The following is an 18,503-nucleotide window of genomic DNA, read 5'->3' as shown; positions in this document are numbered from 1 at the left end:
TCCACCTAGTGGTAGTTACATATCATATATTGGTTTCCCCATGGGATCATGTATTATGTGGATGGAACATCGCTGGCGGCGTACCTGGGATATTCAAAGTTGAACCGATATACTCAGTGCGGTCATATAGTGAATAACGCTTGATACAGGCGCCACTGTAAGATACAGAGTTTTGAAAGGCTTCGAGCAACTCATGTAAGATTCAGTATCAATATAGATTGCTCGGCACACTGTTCAACCACGACATGTCCTGGAAATCAGGAAGGTCGAACCCGTCCAGTAGAATGGCATTTGTACCCTCCCCCAAAGACAGATCGGTCATGCCATTTGATGCGGCCCCGGATGACTGGGCGTGAAGCGGTTGCTCACTTGCCGTGGCCCCTTCCGACACGACTCGTTCGTATAGAATCTCCAAAGCCGCTACACACCGCCGGGCAGAGGTACTGTAGCTCTGGTATTTGCGGAGAATTTCGAGAGCATCATTCCATGACCGCGTGATCGCAACTTCTGTTACATCTTCCAGCACTGCTGGACAAAGACGACCGGCGATGAGAACCGTCGCCGCCGTATATACATCTACGTTCGATCAGTTCTGATTCTTTCCAGATTAAAGAATGCGAGTCTCACAAAGAATATTGTACCACCACGCTGGGAGGGGACCAGAAGTCCCGTCAGCCGGTATATTGTTGTAGATTAGGTGAACGACCTCCTGGGCCACTTTGACGCAGATTACCGAGCACTGCAGGGCTACTCGTTGAGGGAATGAATCATTTAGGGAGATGAGCGGGTCCGCGGGCGCAATATCGCGGGCAGTGCAATATTTCGAGAGAATGGGACGGAAAAGAAGCATGCGGACATGCAGAAACCTGCGTAGATGTGAATACTGTTATGAATCCATCAGCGGACAAAGTCAGACATACCTAGCGCGTATAACCACACTTTGTCTGTAGAAGACTAGATTCTCGGTCTCAGGTGAGGTTGTGCCACGCAAATGAGGAGGTAGACTCCGGGTCCACCTAGTCAGTGCTCGATCGAGCTCGAAGATGGTTCGTTCGCCCTCGCTAGTCTCCTTGTTGAAGTAGAAGTTGTACATGTCTTCCGGGCTTTCCTCCGGGATGGGCTTGTATAAGCTCAACAGTATATCATTCAAAATCTCGTACAGCTCCAGTGACTTTGCGTAGAAAGCCATCACCGAGGGGCGATCCGCCGGTTGCATGGCTTCGGCCCCCGAAGCGGTAGGGATGTACTCTTCGTCCACAGTGGCGGGCAGAGGAACCGATCCACATGAGGCCTTTGAGATCATTGCGGGACGTCCAAACGTCATGGATATGACACTATGGATGTTAGATAGAGACAAGTTCATAAGCCATCTCGTCTTACCGGTCCATGAGAACACATCCGTGCCAGATCTTGCGAGCCAGCTGCTGCTCCTGTGGGTTACGGAGGCGGGCAATGGTTTGCGGGAGATGTAGCCCTAAGCTCTGCGCATTGCGGACGGCCAATCCAGTCACTATCCAACATTGATGTGCCGAGTCTGTGCTTTGGAGATACTGCGCCATGAGGAGGAAGCATTGGATCAAGGCCGCTGACCCCGTATTCCAAAGACTAAACTGCAGTAAATCTTTCGCACGAGAGAAAAAGGCATCCGCTGAAGCCTCCCGCTCCTCTGGAGAAATGGAATCCGCGAGCTGGCAGGCCAGGGCAAAGACCACATTGAAAGTGCACATCAACATGTTCTCATCGGAGTGGAGGGATTCTCCCGTCCAGATCCTCCCGTACTCGGCTCTCAATTGGGCACCATCGACGAAGGGGTATAACGGAAAAACAAAACACCAGTAGACCTCCATTAGACTATCTGCCGTCTTCCGTGGCGGAAGAACATAATTAGGCACGGTGGGCGTCCTTGCGTTTCGTGTAGACGTAAGACTAGATGGCGGTTCTATTCCGAGGATGGAATCGGAGGTCTGCCGATGAGATGACGAGACCCTTTTGTCGACCGCAGTCCTGATCTGACGCATAAAACTGGCCGCACTGGAACTGCCAAAGAATCCTTGCGTGGGACGCTCTTCCTCAACCGCGCCCATCATCGCATTGACCCCTAGGCCCCGGATGTCTCCACCAAGATACGAGCCTTCGGCTGACTGCCGCGAGGGATGTCCCGTATTCCGGTGATTGCAGCTTGCATTGCTCCCGGGGGTCTCAAATAAGACACCACTCGATGGAGATGGTCGGTCCACATTGGAAACAGAGGTACTGTTTCTAGACTGACCATGGCTCACGGGGACTGCTAACGACGGGTTGAATGGAGCAGACGGCGGAGCGCCAATGGGTAACGGTGATACCGGATTATTATAGGACGAGGGTGACTACACGGCCAGTCAGATGGTAAAAGACATCGTTAACTACTCCCATGGGGATAGTGAGACTATGGCGTGGTCGTAATAGTCCTACCAACCTGGAGGTGGCCTGATGTCCGATCCCCCCCATCGGGCCTTGTAGGCCCCGGAATGTTACCCGGACTTTCTAGATGCTTGATCCGACTTTCCAGGCGGGCGATGTAGCTTCATTTCAACATGATTAGCTAGTGATACACTTCCGTTGACCGCAGCTCCTGAAGCGTTGAGGACTGTAGCCATGACGGGTCCCTTGTTCGGGAACAGGTGTGAAGACTCTCTCACCTCTGGACCGCACGCTTTTTCTCGGGCTCCCCCGTATAGTTACACTCATTACCGCGATCGGGCCTCCTTGTACATGGCCCACAAACTACATATCGGTTGGCCATGTTAGACGGGGGCGGCTTTGTGTCCAGAAAGCTCAACAGAAAGCGATCATACCGGGTTGGATGCCGTCACAACGGACCTTTCGGGCCCGGCATTCATCACAAGCCACGGCGATCTTACGACGCTTGGTAGACCGCACGGGAGTGTCCCCCAATGGGGACTCCTGTGGGGAAGATGAGTGGCCCATAGTGGATCTAGATAGAAAGGAAAGAAGACCGAAAGAGGAGATGAAGTATGAGAGAAGATGTAATTGAAGAGAAGTCAAGGAAGACATCCCGGAGGAGTGGGCCTTGGCGCCAAGACCATTCGGAGCTGATCCCGTGCTAATCTAGGCCTGATGCAGTGACAACCAGTCAACATCAGAACCATCGACGATCCCGACATCTTTGAATGCTTCACCGGTCTATCGCGGTCGAATGCGAGAACACAGCGCAACATGCGATCTAAAGGAACGGTCTACGTAGTAGACACGCTACGTAATGTGGTGGTTAATCCAGGATTATAACAAGATCTATTGCTCCAACATATTCAAGCTAAACCAGCTAGGCCGGCGCGTGGTACATAAACGAGCGAATAGAAAACAATGCAAAGACCTTCGGATCGTTGAACTAGGCAGTTTGATCCGATGGCATGCGAAATAGAAACATAACAACTCGAGGAGCCCTTCTCACGGAGGTCCACCACTGTACATCGCGTACTATATTCACAACTGTCCCAGAAAAGATATTTTCATGGCGTTCTGGAAGACAGCGCTTAGCCCAGAAGGTTGTTGATGGGGATCTGCACGCAGTTGGCGGCGTTGAGGGCGAGGAGGCTGCCGTGCTGGTCGTTGTTGTTGCCATCGCAGCAGGTAGGGAGGCTCTGGCAAGATTTACCGCCGGCCAGGAGATTGGCCACTAGAAATGACAGTTAGGTGGACAGACTTCCAAACTCTTGAGGGGCACCTGTCATCACTCACGCGAAGAGCAGCCTTCGTAGCTGCCAAGACCATCGCTGAGACCCTGGGAGAGGAGATCCAGCAGGCCACCGCCGGTCTGGTCCTTGGACAGTTCGGCCTTCTTGCTGTTGCAGCACGAGGGCTTCGCGCCATTACCACAGGCGTTCTGGGCCTGCTCCAGACTGACGGGCTGGCCCTTGTGGTAGAAAGCGGGAGGCTGGCCGGCCAGGGCAGTGGCGGCGAAGAGAGCAGCGACGGCGAAGAACTTCATTTTGGCTGAGGTGGACTAGAGACGAGAGACTCGGGAAGAGTGGACTGGTGTTGGAAGCGAGGCTGGGGAATGGTAGACTTGGATTGGTAGAGTGGTTTGAGCTGATGGAGAGGACTGAGGATGGGACTTCGACGTCCTTTTTATATCTTTTCATTACCTCCGCTGAAGAGGTGGTGGTTACCCGACCCTGACCTTCGAGGCTGGCTAGACACAGCTCATTTCCCGAGAGATTCGGGTTCCATTCTCATACAGTGCCATTGTGCCCGGTTCCTTGCATGGGCGTTTCCATAACCGTCCCAGTGATCTTCGCACACAAAGCTGACTATCGGCTCACAGAGCCCGTATAGCGCATCCGCCTTGCAGGAGAGAGGCGCATCCATAATGGCCAATAGTCTGGACCAGGATGCAGGAACCGGCTCTCCGGATATGGTCTATGTAACGAACAACATGCACTACTCTCCTTTCCCTGCATTGGCATCATCACGGCCACATGTGATCTCTCATATCCCCACTGCACCTTTCAGTCGCAGGGAAGCTTCGAGTCGATGACTCTGGCCACTCATTCCAGAGCCTATCTTAGCCTATTGTATTTTTAAGATCGGGTGTCAGATGTTTATCTTCCATCAGCTTCGCCTCAGGGGTAGTCGATGGGTCTAACCCGCACTAGAAGGAACCCTACATCTGATCCTTTCACCAAGGCCGGAGCAGCTGGGGACCCCGGAGACTTTTCGGCGACCCAGTGTCGCTCCTTTTTGCATCCCGGGCTGCATGTCGGTGAGGCCGTTGCCCCTAGGAGCAGCGTAGTGCCGGATGTTATTTTAAGTTGGTGCGGATCTTTGTACTGCAGGTCTATTGTTGGGAGGCTTTACGCACTCGCTCTGTTGGGATCGATCGTCACTTTCCCAGTGGCGATCGATCTCGAATACGGCGTCCCAGCCTTCAGCTTGCATCTAGGAGATTTGGTCTGTGGCACTAGATGGCCTATGCACGTTTTACTCATGCCTGTGGGGGTGAAGTCGTTGAGACATAACATGAGTCCACAGTGAGGGCCAGAAGATGGCCCATTTCGGCGAACGCCGCCGGTATGCTGGGAATCGAACTTGATTTCACCGATCTGCTGTTCCCGTGGTTTGATAATAGTGGATAAATAAACTCTGGTTCTCTCGGGGTCTCGCCACTGGGTATACTGTAGGGGGGCAGATAGCTCTCGAATTTCTTACAACGTGATTAGATGATTTCGACGCCGATGGTATGTTATAATAAATCAAACCTCATATAGAAGGGTTCAATATGTTACACTTGTTGATTATTTTTTATTGGAGATATGCAGACATATATATTCTGGGGATACCTGTGGTAGTAACGCCAGGCAACCATGGGTACCATAACCTCGACAACAGCAAGAACGAGCCTACGGAAGATAGCAGGATATCATGCTAGTTGATTCATATGTGCTCTGCATTTTCATTTGATTCCTCCACCTCCCCGTCGCGCATAGGGAAGCCAGCTTGCGTATTCGTCATTCTAGGAGACCGAAACCTGCAAGAAAAACCTGCTTGAGCAGCCACCAGCAATAATAAGTTTCACCTAGAGCATTGAATTATACGCCACGGGTTGACACACAGTATGTCCCGACCATAGAGGTATCCGGTCTGTGTCGCATGGTGGGCCGAATCGCCTATCCTCGAAATGGGTCGGTGGGGCCGTAATATATTGATAGACCCCCTTGCGTCAGGCCTATATCAGGTCCTCCCTGAAGCTTCTTTACCAAAGGTAAATATTATCAAATAAAAAATAATATCAGATTTTTCTTCCTTTTTTGGAAGAAGAAAAAATTTGAGCGGTGTGAGAATGAGATCGGTTGAAAGTGATTTTTTGGGAAGGAAAAGTTATGTACGCGCCATAATACCGCTCGCTTCTCTCTTCTGACCAACGCCGAATCCGTGAATGAATGATCCTCATCGAGCGAACCTAATACCGTATACACCTTGGGAAACCCTTATCACCAGTTGAACGATTCCTCCACGTAGTGGAGGTCGCGATACCCTTGCCGCATGGCTAAATGCACCGCGGCGCGCGCCTCGTCCGCCATAGCGGGCGGACCACAGACGATGACGACCGCTGACGACTCACTGAGACGGGCTTCGTGTGCGTGGGTAAGAATCTGGGTCTGCAGGTCGGGACGCCCGCTAATAATCCCCAGGTCCTTGTCTGCTAGATTGCCCCCCGGGCAAAAGTCGGAGTCATCCACCTCCCCATAGCGTTGGTCCTTGGGCGTTAAGGTGCTATAAAAGGAGGCGTGAAAGTCATTACGCGCGAGGGCGGGCCTTAGCTCACGGGCTACAAGGTTGCGGATGAACGACGCTTCGCGTGCCGTCCAGACCAAGTGCAAATCTTGAACACAGGTCGCGCTCGCGTCGGTCGACGAACGTGCCATATGGTCCTGGATATAAGGTACCATAGCCGCAATTCCGGTTCCCCCTGCTATAAACAGAACGGATTCGTGGTTCCAAAGGGGGAACTCATGGCCATAAGGACCTTCCAGGAGGATGTCTGGGGCGGTTGTCCGGTTGGGACGACGAAGACATTGTTGCCGCAGATGGCGCGTCCATCCGTCAAAGGGCCGGATCCAAAAGATAAGCGTGACCTTTTGTTGGTCATCGCAATGTACTACTTCCTGGTACTGACGAGAGACAGCATCGGACAACAAAGGCACCCGCGATACACCCCTGATCGGGTCGTCTTGGGCCATTGCAGTTGGAAGCTCAGCCGTGTATGACCAGGCCCCCAAAGTGAAGGGGTGACTTTCCCAGCCCTTTAGCCTTAAAGGCTGATAGAGATAGTAATATTGCCCTGGGTGTGGACGAAGGAGTGGGGATCCCGGCACAATCTCCAGTCGAATCACATCGGCAGCTTCGTCGTAGACGGCAGTGCTGGCGCTTACCCGGAGCTTTTTTCTGGATTGAAAATAGACATGGAAGTTGCAGTGAATCACCCGGACTAGACGTAGGGATCGATCAACCACCCAGATCCCCACGGCTGGCCAGAGATAAGCCCAATACTGATTTCCTTCGAAAATGACTGTGTGACTGTTACGGCGTTAGCAACAGAGCTACTGAAAATGCCAGGACCACTGACTAAAAACAGCCGACGAGGGCTACAGTTGAGAGCAGGATATGGAGAATGAGAAATGCCTCGTAGGTACGGCGTCTACAAAAGTCCACCGCCGTTGGCCAAAGTAGCAGCATCGCCACCATGCCCTTATTTATATCAGTGAATGTTTAGATGGGGGGTCGCCAGTAGATACTTACAAATGTTCCCCAAAGCAAATATGGTTTCTGTAGCTTCTTCCAGGTATTGCCATCTGGGAATGAAAGTTACTGTCAGAATATTGACAGAGACCTTGGAGGTGGCATAGATACACCCACTTTGGATAAATATAACCAGGTAAAGGAGAGTATGAACGACAGCCTGAATGGTTGCAATCCAGGCGACGTGTCGGTGGAACAGGTTGAAGGTTGCAAAGCTCCAACCCGTCGCCCAAAGAAATATATTGTTGCGGCCCGCAAAGAGCCAGATCAATGGGATATTCGCAAATGAGATGATTCCAGTGCGATCAGCGATATATCGTAAAAGCTGGCTTGAGATGTCGGCCCAACTGTAAGATGTAAGCCAGGCTTCTTGACGGGGCCTATGGCACCGCACGTACTAGAGATTACCAGGGAAAGCCTTGTACATAATTGCACACAGAACAATATTGAGAACCCAACATAGTAGAACTACCAGGGCTTGTATCCGTGCAGGAAATGTCCACCAGAAAAGCCGACGGCCTCGAGATGGGAGAGGCGATGGTGTCAATAGATGAGTCCGTACCCAATTATATACTTTGTGGAAACGGGTATATAGGCCGGCCGAAGAAGACGACGCTCTGTCTTCCCAGACACGACATGATTGTTTCGTGTACTGAAGTGATCGATGCAGGATCCCCAAGGCGAGGACCCAACCCCAAAACGCGTACATAGCCAAGCTATTGCTGTCAGAGCCATCCGAAAGGAAACGAGGTTGAGGGAGAAACGCCTACCCAAATGCATGATTGTACCAAACTTGGGTTTCCCACGTATCCTATCACCCATTTATAGTCAACAACCGCCGGGTGACACCCATAGCGAACTTCCGACTTACTATGGTCTGAAAAGCCCGATCAAAATATGACGACGAGAGCATGACCGGGAAATCCACTGGCTCCCGCCTCAAGATGTCACCGTATGCCACAACACGCATATGACGGATGGCATCGTCCGTTAGGTTCGTAGCTAGTTGCTCCCGCGGAATTAGTTCGAGACCGGCGAACTCTTGGCAGGACGAGGCCAGCCAGGCCTGGCCGGCGGCATTTTCGGATGGGTTGCAATACACCCCCGAGGCCGCGTAAATTGAGGTGACCCGCAATGGGTTTTGACAGCGCAAATGCCAGACATCCTTTGGCGGCGATCCAGCAAAAGTGATATATCCATAGGCAGTGTCCACGGCCTGTAAACAGTGTTCAAGGACGGTGGCCGTACCGACAGAGATGAGGAGCAAGAGAATGCACCCGTGAACCGGCCACATCGCTGGTATGGGCGAGAAGGTTGAGTAGAAAGGACCGAAGAATCATAGCCACGCACAAACCACGCACCCCTCCGCGGGGGATGGCTGACTTTCCCGCGAACCTCGTTCCTATGGGACCAACCGGACCCACTCTTGAGCCACGCGAGGGCGGCGGGACGAATAAGGATTTCTGGACCCAAGACCATGGCAAGACTTGACGCATTCTCAACGAGGCGTTATATCCGGCGATTCAAAAGAGGGTATGGATAGAAAGAGGACGCACCAATTGTGAGTAACCACCAATTGACCACGTCAGATACCGCGACGATCATGTGAAAAAGGCCTGGAGTATCTTGATATCTTGATGTGTGCCAAAAAAAGATCTCATCGTATCTTATCTAATCTGATCATCTCGGTGCCTGGGGCAACTGCTTGGTCAGCAGCTCTCTTGCCTCACGTGACTGGGGTCAACTTCGCTTCTTTCTTCTCTTTGTTCTCCTTCTGACTTCGATGATGAACAGATGGAAGCCACTGATCCTTGCATCGGTAGGATAACTTTCTGGTATGTACAACCAATTATATGGAGTTTAAACAGCCATACAACTAGCTTTACTGCTCGATCTAAGCTGGCGATTCTAGATGAACGGACCGTCTCGAGGGTTTTAGGCGCGGCCTGCGCGAGACAATGAATTGGGACTGATTGTCTCGGAGCAAAATTACCAACATTTGGCTGGCTGGCACAAGATAACATCAGATCGTGCTGGGTACTCCTCCTGCAATCACTCCTCTTGTCCCTGGAACGTTTACTGCTGCGAGATGAAGGGCCGAATGTGTCCCTTTACTATGATATTTTAAGCTACCAAAATTTGATATACAAGGATGAGACAGAAGGCTCAGGTCTGTTTCTGCTGAGACATTGCCAACGATGTCGCACCCAGGCTCACGGCGTCATGCACCCGATCTACATACGAAAACTGGATCCCCCGAGACGATAACCGTTCAATCAGAAGCTTCTGATAGGTGACATGACTGACGACCCCACCAGAGAGGATTAGTCCCGTTTCTGCAGGAGGGTGGTATCCCTGGCACTTAGGATGGAGGAGGCGCCCGAGGGTGGTATCCACGAGATCGTCGACTTGATCGTGAATGATACGTGTCGCAGTGTCGTCAGTACCCGCCAGACTGAGGACGGCTTCTGCAACCCCAGCGATTCGGGTTTTGGTTGCTTGTTGTTGAGGGACCAATACCTCGCTGACCAGGTCATACTCACCACTGGGGGATTGGCCGCACCCCAGTCGCTTAAGGACGGCTTGTTCAAAGACACCCAGTGTACTATCCCCACCACCCAGTCCTAGGCGAGCATCTTCCAGCCGGGCCACAGTGTGCTTGATAGCTCGAAGTCCGATCGCATATCCCCCACCTTCGTCACCCAGAATATGTCCCCAGCCTCCGGATCGCGCCACCCGCACCGGGCGTCCAGATGTCCACTGATATCGCATGGCCACACTTCCAGTCCCCGCAATCAGCACGATCGCCGATTCACTCCCCGGGTTTCGACTCATAGCCGCAGCAAGAAGGTCAACATCATTCGTGAGGAGCAAGTTGTCGGGGGCTGTTACCCCGAAGAGGGCCGAGACATTTGGCAGGAGAGCTTCGCGAAACCCGCTGCGGTCAATCCCCGCAAGACCCAGCCAGACCATCTGGAAGCATCCGTCTAGTGGGGTATCATCTCCAAGGATTTGGGCGGGTACGTTTTTCATGGCGTTTCTGGCGGCTGCTTCAAGAGTGGCGATGGCTTCTCCCATTCCGTGGCCATCAGTCCTATCGTGGATGATCAGTCCTACCAGATACCAGCAAACTCTTCGGAGGATGTGTCAACCTACAAATTACACGGGCCAGCCAGGCCACGTCCCAAGATATCCCCTTCCTCATCCGTTATCACCGCCGCGCATTTGCTTCCTCCTCCGTCAATGCAAAGGATGAACCTGCGGTCAGGAGCCGCTGACCCATTCGGCTGGATACCCGTGCAAGGTTTGTTCGCTGCCTTCAGCGCCTGCGCCAGGATCCCGCCGGCTGACTCGAGCCTCCGCTGGGATTGTTCTACCGATAATCCTGTGTTGGCCGTCATCAGCGCTAGCTTGACGCTGCCATCACACTGTGCTAAAAGGTTGTCCAGCTGCTCGTCGGTCATGTTGTCACACCGCGGACTTAATTTTCGCAATATATTCCGGGACCGCTGTTTCAGCTTATTATTCGAGGCAACAAGGTCGACCATCTATAGCAACGGCGATTAGTTCTATCATCCCAGTATGCCGTGAGGAGCGAAACTACCATATTGCCGTAGGTCTTGCCAATGCGGATCATCGTGCCCGTACTCAGCATATTCAACACCAATTTCGTGGCGGTTCCCGCCTTGAGACGAGTGCTTCCCGTCACGCACTCCGGCCCCGGAAGTGGTGAGAGCATATGGTCCACTGTACCTGCCCGACTCATGGCTGACGGTGAAGCGCAGACAACGCCGATTGTGAGACACCCGAGGCGCTTGGCGAAGTTCATACATCCGAGGACGTAGGGGGTGCGACCGGATGCTGCAATCCCGATGACGCTATCGAGCTCCGGGTCAAGCTGGAGTGCTTCCAGATCCTGCTCTCCTGCACTGATACTGTCTTCGGCCCCTTCCTGGGCCTTCCGAATGGCAGCATCTCCACCCGCGATTATACCGACGAATTGCGAAAAAGGCGCGGCAAAGGTGGGAGGGATTTCGGATGCGTCGAGGATACCGAGCCTATAGAATTGACTTTCCGTTAATATTCTTTCTTGCGATACAACTAAGTCTTACTAGGGATGGCAAATAAAGTGCTCTGACCTTCCACTCGTCCCGGCGCCGACATAGATCACGCGTCCTCCATGACGGACTCGTGGAGCCAAATCATCGATAGCGTCTGCGATCTGGGGTAGAAACGGGGTGACACTCTCCGCGACCAGGTAATCGTCACGATTGATTAATGTGCACAATTCCAAGGTCGACACCTGGTCAATGTTAGTGGTTCTGGGGTTGATCCCCTCCGTCTGGAGCCGCGACAGGGACCCGAGATCCATCGTGTCGCTCGCCAAGCAACGCGCGCAAAACTGGTGGCGTATTCGATTTATGTATCACACAGAACAGGTCAGGTTGCATCTGCCCCAGGATTAGGCGACCAGTCACTCGCCGGGGCTCCCCTGATATCTATAGGTCTCCCAGGTCGCATCCATTCCATGGTAGCAGGAAAATTTTACCAACCCACGTGGAGGGTTACCATCCAAGGTGTGATTGGATCCTTGGGGCGATTCATGGTGCCAATGGTTTGAAACAATTTACCCTAAACGACGCCGGTGCGGGGAAGCATCAACAAGGTGTTTTCCCATTGGGGATGTAATCAGCGGGTTTATCCGCTTGGCCGCCCTAATCCCCAAATGACTATCGCTACCGAATCATGGAACGCTATTTAGGAGATTGGGCTAAGCCTCTTTGGTTGGCGCATGGGACATCGGGGGGGGATTAAAACGAGCTGGGGTTCTTCTCCAGAGGTGATTCTCACGGCACAGAAGATCGCTCACTCAAGTCATCGCAATGACGGTCAACGCAGTAGCCTCCTCGGGCGAGTCTGGGCTTTCCGCCCCTCTGGATCAGCAGCGTGGAGTTGTATATCGAGTGTACACCCACTGCTGGTTCCAGATCGTGTTGATGAGCTTCATCTGCTTCTGCTGCCCTGGTGTGAGTTGTATTCCCACCATCCACCACGTCGTACAATGCCGAGTGCATCCTCCATGCTAACAATGCTACCAGATGTACAATGCCTTGACCGGAATGGGAGGGTCGGGGCAGGTCGACCCGACTGTCGCAGCCAACGCTACTGTTGCGTTGTTAGCAGCCACCGCGGGTACCGCTCTATTCATGGTCGGGCCCATCTTCAACCGTGTCGGGCCTCGCGTTTGTCTGCTCCTTGGTGGATGGACTTATCCCCTCTACGCCGGTAGCCTTCTTTGCTTTAACGGTATGTGCATTGCTCCTGGGAACCTGACGATACTGGATTCTAACTACTCCTCGTAGCAACGGCCAACGGTGCCTTTGTGATCGCATCTGGCGCGATCCTCGGTATTGGGGCATCCTTCCTATGGGTGTCACAGGGCGCTATCATGACGACGTACGTCCCGGAATCGCAAAAAGGCCGTGCCATCGCGGTCTTTTGGGTAATCTTCAACCTCGGTGGGGGCGTTGGATCGCTGGCGAGTTTCGGAATGAACTACAACTCCACGAGTGGAACGGTGTCCGATGGGACGTACATTGCTCTCCTGATTATCATGGCCGTGGGCTGGTTGCTGGGCTCGTTCATCTGCCCGCCCGCGTCGGTCCGACTGGCGGAGCTGCAGCCGTCCCCCGAGAGCGAGAAGAACTGGCGTAAGACGGCGATGATGTCGCTGCGGGCGATCGTGGACTGGCGGGTGCTGTGTATGCTGCCGCTCTTCTTCTGTGCCAACGTGTTCTACTCGTATCAGCAGAACATCGTCAACGGAATGACGTTCAATATTCGCACTCGATCGCTGAACGGGGCTTTCTACTGGATGGCGCAGATGGTCGGTGGGCTCACCATGGGCCTGATCCTGGATATCCCCGGACTCAGCCGCCCCATCCGAGCCCGCATTGGCTGGGTGTTCCTCGTCGTGACGGGGATGGCGATCTGGGGTGGCGGGTACGCGTTCCAGTTGTGGTTGGATGACCGCATGGCCACGGGCCTGAAGCAGGACATCGATTATAAGGACGGCAGCATCTCGACCGGACCCATATTCCTGTACATCTTCTACGGCGCGTACGATTCGTTCTGGCAGTCGTACTGCTACTGGCTCATGGGCGCGCGCTCGAACTCGCCCGCCGTGGCCGCTGTCCTGGTGGGCGCATACAAGACCTTCCAGAGCACGGGTGGCGCGATGGCGTGGCGGATCAACGCGCTGGCGGAGCCTGCCATGACACAGCTGGCCATGAACTGGGGATTGTGTATGGGCGCGCTGGTGATTGCCATCCCTTCAGTTCTGGCAGTGACTGTGACCAGTAACACAGAGCCGACTGAGGAGCAAGAGACCAAGGAAGTCAGTGTTGAGCCTAAGTGATTGAACACAGGGGAGGGAAAAGGTCTATGGCCAGGTAGAGAGCAGATATTTTATTTATTATATTCAACTTAATTCAGCCAATGGTAGTGAATGGCATAGCCTGTATTATGGGCCAAAGTTTATCGTAATCATTACCATGAAGCCATTCACTTCAGTTTATCCTCCTACTCATACTACTCTCCCCCTCTCTTTTTTCTTATTTCCCAATTCATCTCTCTCTCGCCTATCTATGACTCACACCCTTCTCCCCACATTATCAAATACCCATAAGCCACACTACCATACCCTCCTTCCCCGAGTAGAATAAGATAACCATCGGTCGCCATGCCGATGAACTGGAACGCCGACACTGATGCCAAAGTGAGTCTAGCCTTACGACGATAGTCATCCACCAACTGACATATAATATGAAAAAAGCTCCTAGTGGGAATCCTCATGCAGCTCCGTTCCGCCGGCGTCAAGGTGAATACTAACGAACTGGCGATGTTCATGGGACCTGGTATGTGCTTTGTCCCACTATTCTCTTCTCTCTCTTCGTAGAATATTCTTTTAAACAGGGGTGGATAGGATGTACGCCCAGTGCGATCGGCAACCGCATCGTCCGCCTCCGCCGTCAGGTCGAGGGACTTCCGGGGACCCCCGAGGCCGGGCGTACTCCTCAAAAGGCGAAGCGCAAGAACGCTAACTCGGAGCCCATGACGCCCACGAAGAAGGGGATGGTTACAAATTCCGCTCTAGACTCTGAATGGCCTGAGGTTTCTGTTCAAATTCCCATTGTTAAGATGGAGGTGAAGAAGGAGGTCAAGCAGGAACCAGTGCAGGATGGGGGCTTTGCAGTGCGGGAGTGTTTCGAGCTGGAGGAAGTCGTTGATTGGGTTGATATGAAATGATCGTGTTCTCGCTTTCCCTTCTTATTTTGAGTGTCAAAAGAGCGGAGATGAAGCAATGTTTACGGCACGGAAACCTGTGGCTTTTATTTCAGACAGAGATGATGATTGAAATTGATAATTCCCTTGCATTCCTCGTTACACACGTAAGCCGCAATTGTCAACTAACCAGCCCTTACTATTCTTCCATCATTCGTAATACAGACTACTATCTCTTCCTCCAACAACTCTGCGCTCACATAGCTAGAAAAGTTGTACGACCGCCGACCTAATATCCATTACAGCTGATGCAGTCCAGCTTATTGCAGACAATGCCACCACAGTTGGCTCTCTCAGCCTCCTGGGACTCGGCCATCTCGTCGATAACCTTGAAGTCCTCGCCCAGACGCGCGCTGGGGGAGTCACACGTGGCAGCAAGTTTGGGCTTGCTGGACTTGACCTTCTTGGCAGGCGTCACCTGTGGACCACTAGGGGTGGAAGCTGCATCATTCTGGTCACTGGCCTTGGCTGGCTTTCGGCCTCGTTTTTTTGGAGTGACCGGGGTGCGAGGTGTGCCAGGCTCTTCGTCCTCGTCGCCACAATCCTGAACCTTGCCAGCCTTGGAGTTGGTGATGGAGAAGTTGGATGGGTTGCCCAGTGCGTGTTTCAGCTTCTTCAACTGTCCTCGCACACTGTTGGGAGTCGGTTGCTCCTCTCCATCCGCTACGACGTGTTAAACTATGAGCTGATATCTGGGGGTGGACATGCTTACGCCAGGCTTCGGCAATTTTGTCAACGTCGGCGATGATCGCCACTGACTGGGTGGTGTAGAGCAGACGCCACAGCTTATCAGACTCTTGTTAGCAGCAATATAACATCATATCATGGAAAAAAACCACATACAGTGTTCACAGCCTCGGGTTCCCAGCGCATGATGATAAATTAGTCTCTTGTGTAGGTTTGTACTTGTTGGGGTAGGTGGGAACAAAAGATAATAAGTAGACAACAATGACTCCTAGAGAGAGAGAAGAAGAGCAAGAGATAAAAAGGTAAACAAAACCAGAGAAACGACTGCACTTTATCCCCGCGTAACAACAACAATGACTGTGCAGTTATTGACAATTGCGATGTAAGTCACATACATCATCAGCCCTAGTGATATACACTAAGCCATTCACTGGTGGCTCAATCCATCAGCGTCTGTGTAGTCACACTGGAATACTTGACTCCAAACATGGTCATAGTCAGTTGTAGCTACCAGATTTAACAGCCCAAGTATAGTCTTACAAATACCTACATAGGACCAGGCGGGAGGTTGATAAAATGCCCGAGTACTCTTGGTATCTTTATCTTAAAGTCCGATTAGTCTTGTTTTGTTCAAGATGTCAACATGTCCTACAAACGTGAGACTCTTATAGACAAGCAATAAGTGGATATAATATCAGATATCATATTCTCTGACAAACCCCCCCTGAAACATTAAAGCAACTCAACCAGGAAACATGTCAATTTCCTTACCAATAACAAACCATTCAAATACCCCGTAGACATCTTCAAAACGCGTTTCAGCCACCTTGGCTCGAGTCGACTCAGCAAGATGCGCATTCCCATCCTGTACCCCTTGCAGCCCCCTTGCAGTCCCCTTCCAAGCCAGCCCGGTATTTGTCTTCCTGCCCGCCCTAATCGCTCGCTGGGATCACCGCTGTGGCTCTTCCAGCTGCGACTGACGTTATCTTTGAGTCAAAGTCAATAGCCACCCACAGTCATCGGTATGACTGATAGTCTGAAAGACTCGGCCGGATTTGCTCTTCGCATCAACGGGTCATGTCTTCCTGAGCAAGTCGACTGCGGGGCCACCGTCAACCCCTTTCGCGTCTGCTGCCCAGGCGGAACTCAGTGCCCCCACGCGTACAATGTCGTTTGTTGTCCTTCCGAGGCGAACTGCACCTCAACACTGCTTGAATCCCCTCGATGTGCCGACCGAGGCTGGGATCTGTACGATAACGAGGGGTATTTCTGTTGCGACAAGGACACCACCGGGTTTGCCCGCTTGGGCAACAGTGACGGATGCGCGGTGCCAGGGTATTCCTTCCACGAGGACGACAAGTTACTCAGTGTAGTGCTGTCCGCCGAAGGCATGATCTCGCAAGCTTCCCGTATCAGACATGATCATGGCTGACTCCCGGTAGCCTCGCCGACTGGACCCTCCATGTCCACATCATCTGGTATCACCCCCGGATTCTCAGCCACCATGGCTCCCATTTCGACCCCAACCCTTGACACAGAGTCCCAGGAGGAAACAAACGACAGAGGGCATGTCGCGGGGAGTATAGTAGGAGGCATTGTTGGGGTTGGGATCATATCTGGTTTAGTGTGGTTTTTCATCACCCGGCGCAATAAGTCCAAGGAGCTGGACGAAGACTCCGACTCATCTCCCCAACCCGAAGTTTTGGAAGGCCATGTCGTCGAGGCCGATGGCGACAGACCACCAGTGGAATTGGGGGCGAACGAGAAACAGACAGCGCCAGTTGAACTTCCGTCGGAGCCACTGGGACGAGAACGCGTGGTACGATTTGCATGATGATGGAACACAAGGGCGTGTACGGGGAGCTACTAGGAGCCTGTATATATTGTCTTTTGTTTTGCCATTTTCTCATGGTGGAGTTAGGTTCGCATATAGAATGGCTTGCTTGGTTGCTTCAAATACTTAACTCATGAGACATGATAGGAGGCGACGTTCCTTCTCTGACATTTATAGCGATGTAAGCCCTAGCAAGTCATGGACAGCATCTCGTGCGCTCAGCCACAAACCCCCACTTCTTTGCCAAAAACAAACCGCTTGTCCTCTGTACTGATCATCCATTTTGCTTTCACCCGTTCTATTCCGTTATTTCCCCATGGATGACACCACGGACGAAGGCCTGGTCTCCATTGGATCCCACCGGCTCTTTTTAGAGGTGCGGGGTATCGTCCGCACCCTAGGAGAGCCCCTGGTCGTCTTCCTAATGGGAGCAGGAGATGTAGCTGCTTCGTATCGCGCCATCGAGCGTCTGATAAGCCCCTTTACCTCGCTCGTCCTGTACGATCGCTCGGGTTTAGGTCGCAGCGACGATGGCCCACGGCCTCCGTCGGCTGCCACGGCGGCGGAAGAATTACATCAGTTGCTGCTAGTGGCCGACCTGCACCCTCCACTTCTCCTCGTTGGCCATTCCTACGGCGGTATTATTGCCCGGGAGTATCTTGACGCCTATCCAGAAAGCGTGGCTGGAATGGTATTGGCCGATGCCTCGACGGAGCGACAGCCGGAGTTGTTCCGCAACCCCGATCTTGATATCCCCGCCGTGTTGGGTGATCTGAGATTCGCCCAGGTCACTGGCCTCCGCGATGCGGCGCGACTGTCCCGCGACGAGTGGCGTACTCGGGCCGCCCATATCGCCCGCGGATCCACCACGGAACGTGCCGAGGGCTTGGCTGCTGTGGAGGTTTGTCAGTCGCTGGCGCGGAAGAACCAATATCACAGTTGCGCAATGGGAGACAGGCCGCTGAGTGTAATCTGCTGTCGGGGGGTTGACGATTATCGACGGATCTACGAGGCGGGGATACGAGCAGGGAATGGCACCGAGTCACAGCGTATAGCCTTTCGTGACTTACTCGAGCGCTGGGAAGCCATGAATGATGAGATGCAACGGGACCAGCTGCAACTGTCTGGCGTCCATCGCTATGTGTCGCTACCAGATTGTGGTCACCATATTCATCTGATCCGTCCGGATGTACTGGCCCAAGAGATCCAGTGGGTCAGGGAACGGATCGAATTGAGTCAAGAGAGGGGTAAGATTTGAATGGCGGAGGGGATGTTAGGGGGTTGGGATCGACCACAGGTATATTGGGATCGTCTTCGGCGTCTCAGCCTCGGCCTAGTG

General features: G+C 52.8%; 8 protein-coding genes across 8 annotated transcripts; 3 read left to right on the top strand and 5 right to left on the bottom strand.

The window, feature by feature from the left end:
* Positions 1-27: 27 nt before the first annotated feature.
* BDW47DRAFT_133386 (transcription factor domain-containing protein) lies at positions 28-2,967 on the bottom strand (the record flags this gene model as incomplete). Its single annotated transcript, XM_024817826.1, has 7 exons — positions 28-576; positions 628-866; positions 921-1,334; positions 1,381-2,366; positions 2,456-2,561; positions 2,679-2,763; positions 2,835-2,967. 7 exons carry the CDS (start codon positions 2,965-2,967, stop codon positions 209-211), a joined length of 2,331 nt encoding a protein of 776 aa, XP_024669606.1. The 3' UTR covers positions 28-208.
* A 305-nt stretch (positions 2,968-3,272) lies between these two features.
* BDW47DRAFT_110090 (hydrophobin family protein) lies at positions 3,273-4,154 on the bottom strand. The gene is made up of 2 exons (XM_024813638.1): positions 3,739-4,154; positions 3,273-3,676 (listed from the first exon to the last, which is right to left on the bottom strand). Exons 1-2 carry the CDS (start codon positions 3,986-3,988, stop codon positions 3,534-3,536), a joined length of 393 nt encoding a protein of 130 aa, XP_024669605.1. The 5' UTR covers positions 3,989-4,154; the 3' UTR covers positions 3,273-3,533.
* Positions 4,155-5,899: 1,745 nt separating this feature from the next.
* BDW47DRAFT_133382 (ferric reductase family protein) lies at positions 5,900-8,593 on the bottom strand (the record flags this gene model as incomplete). Its single annotated transcript, XM_024817825.1, has 7 exons — positions 5,900-7,077; positions 7,127-7,248; positions 7,300-7,352; positions 7,417-7,646; positions 7,698-8,015; positions 8,070-8,110; positions 8,171-8,593. The coding sequence occupies 7 exons, from the start codon at positions 8,591-8,593 to the stop codon at positions 5,991-5,993; spliced, it is 2,274 nt and encodes a 757-aa protein (XP_024669604.1). The 3' UTR covers positions 5,900-5,990.
* A 516-nt stretch (positions 8,594-9,109) lies between these two features.
* On the bottom strand, positions 9,110-11,974 carry BDW47DRAFT_133380 (putative glucokinase regulator family protein). Its single transcript, XM_024817824.1, has 4 exons — positions 11,439-11,974; positions 10,904-11,357; positions 10,456-10,847; positions 9,110-10,393 (listed from the first exon to the last, which is right to left on the bottom strand). The coding sequence occupies exons 1-4, from the start codon at positions 11,669-11,671 to the stop codon at positions 9,466-9,468; spliced, it is 2,007 nt and encodes a 668-aa protein (XP_024669603.1). The 5' UTR covers positions 11,672-11,974; the 3' UTR covers positions 9,110-9,465.
* On the top strand, positions 11,975-13,768 carry BDW47DRAFT_60700 (putative MFS transporter). Its single transcript, XM_024819417.1, has 3 exons — positions 11,975-12,326; positions 12,399-12,606; positions 12,663-13,768. Exons 1-3 carry the CDS (start codon positions 12,183-12,185, stop codon positions 13,715-13,717), a joined length of 1,407 nt encoding a protein of 468 aa, XP_024669602.1. The 5' UTR covers positions 11,975-12,182; the 3' UTR covers positions 13,718-13,768.
* A 273-nt stretch (positions 13,769-14,041) lies between these two features.
* On the top strand, positions 14,042-14,607 carry BDW47DRAFT_127979 (uncharacterized protein; the record flags this gene model as incomplete). Its single annotated transcript, XM_024816791.1, has 3 exons — positions 14,042-14,077; positions 14,135-14,216; positions 14,285-14,607. 3 exons carry the CDS (start codon positions 14,042-14,044, stop codon positions 14,605-14,607), a joined length of 441 nt encoding a protein of 146 aa, XP_024669601.1.
* A 265-nt stretch (positions 14,608-14,872) lies between these two features.
* On the bottom strand, positions 14,873-15,516 carry BDW47DRAFT_127978 (uncharacterized protein; the record flags this gene model as incomplete). The annotated part of the gene is made up of 3 exons (XM_024816790.1): positions 14,873-15,306; positions 15,356-15,428; positions 15,487-15,516. The coding sequence occupies 3 exons, from the start codon at positions 15,514-15,516 to the stop codon at positions 14,873-14,875; spliced, it is 537 nt and encodes a 178-aa protein (XP_024669600.1).
* Positions 15,517-16,180: 664 nt separating this feature from the next.
* BDW47DRAFT_119389 (alpha/beta fold hydrolase) lies at positions 16,181-18,422 on the top strand (the record flags this gene model as incomplete). The annotated part of the gene is made up of 5 exons (XM_024815345.1): positions 16,181-16,322; positions 16,374-16,739; positions 16,773-17,149; positions 17,264-17,276; positions 17,503-18,422. 5 exons carry the CDS (start codon positions 16,181-16,183, stop codon positions 18,420-18,422), a joined length of 1,818 nt encoding a protein of 605 aa, XP_024669599.1.
* Positions 18,423-18,503: the final 81 nt, after the last annotated feature.

This window comes from Aspergillus candidus (assembly GCF_002847045.1).
Source record: "Aspergillus candidus strain CBS 102.13 unplaced genomic scaffold BDW47scaffold_44, whole genome shotgun sequence".
NCBI classification, from domain to species: Eukaryota; Fungi; Ascomycota; class Eurotiomycetes; order Eurotiales; family Aspergillaceae; genus Aspergillus; species Aspergillus candidus.
Note: the sequence above shows the minus strand (reverse complement) of the source record. Positions and strands in the feature narration are given on the sequence as shown.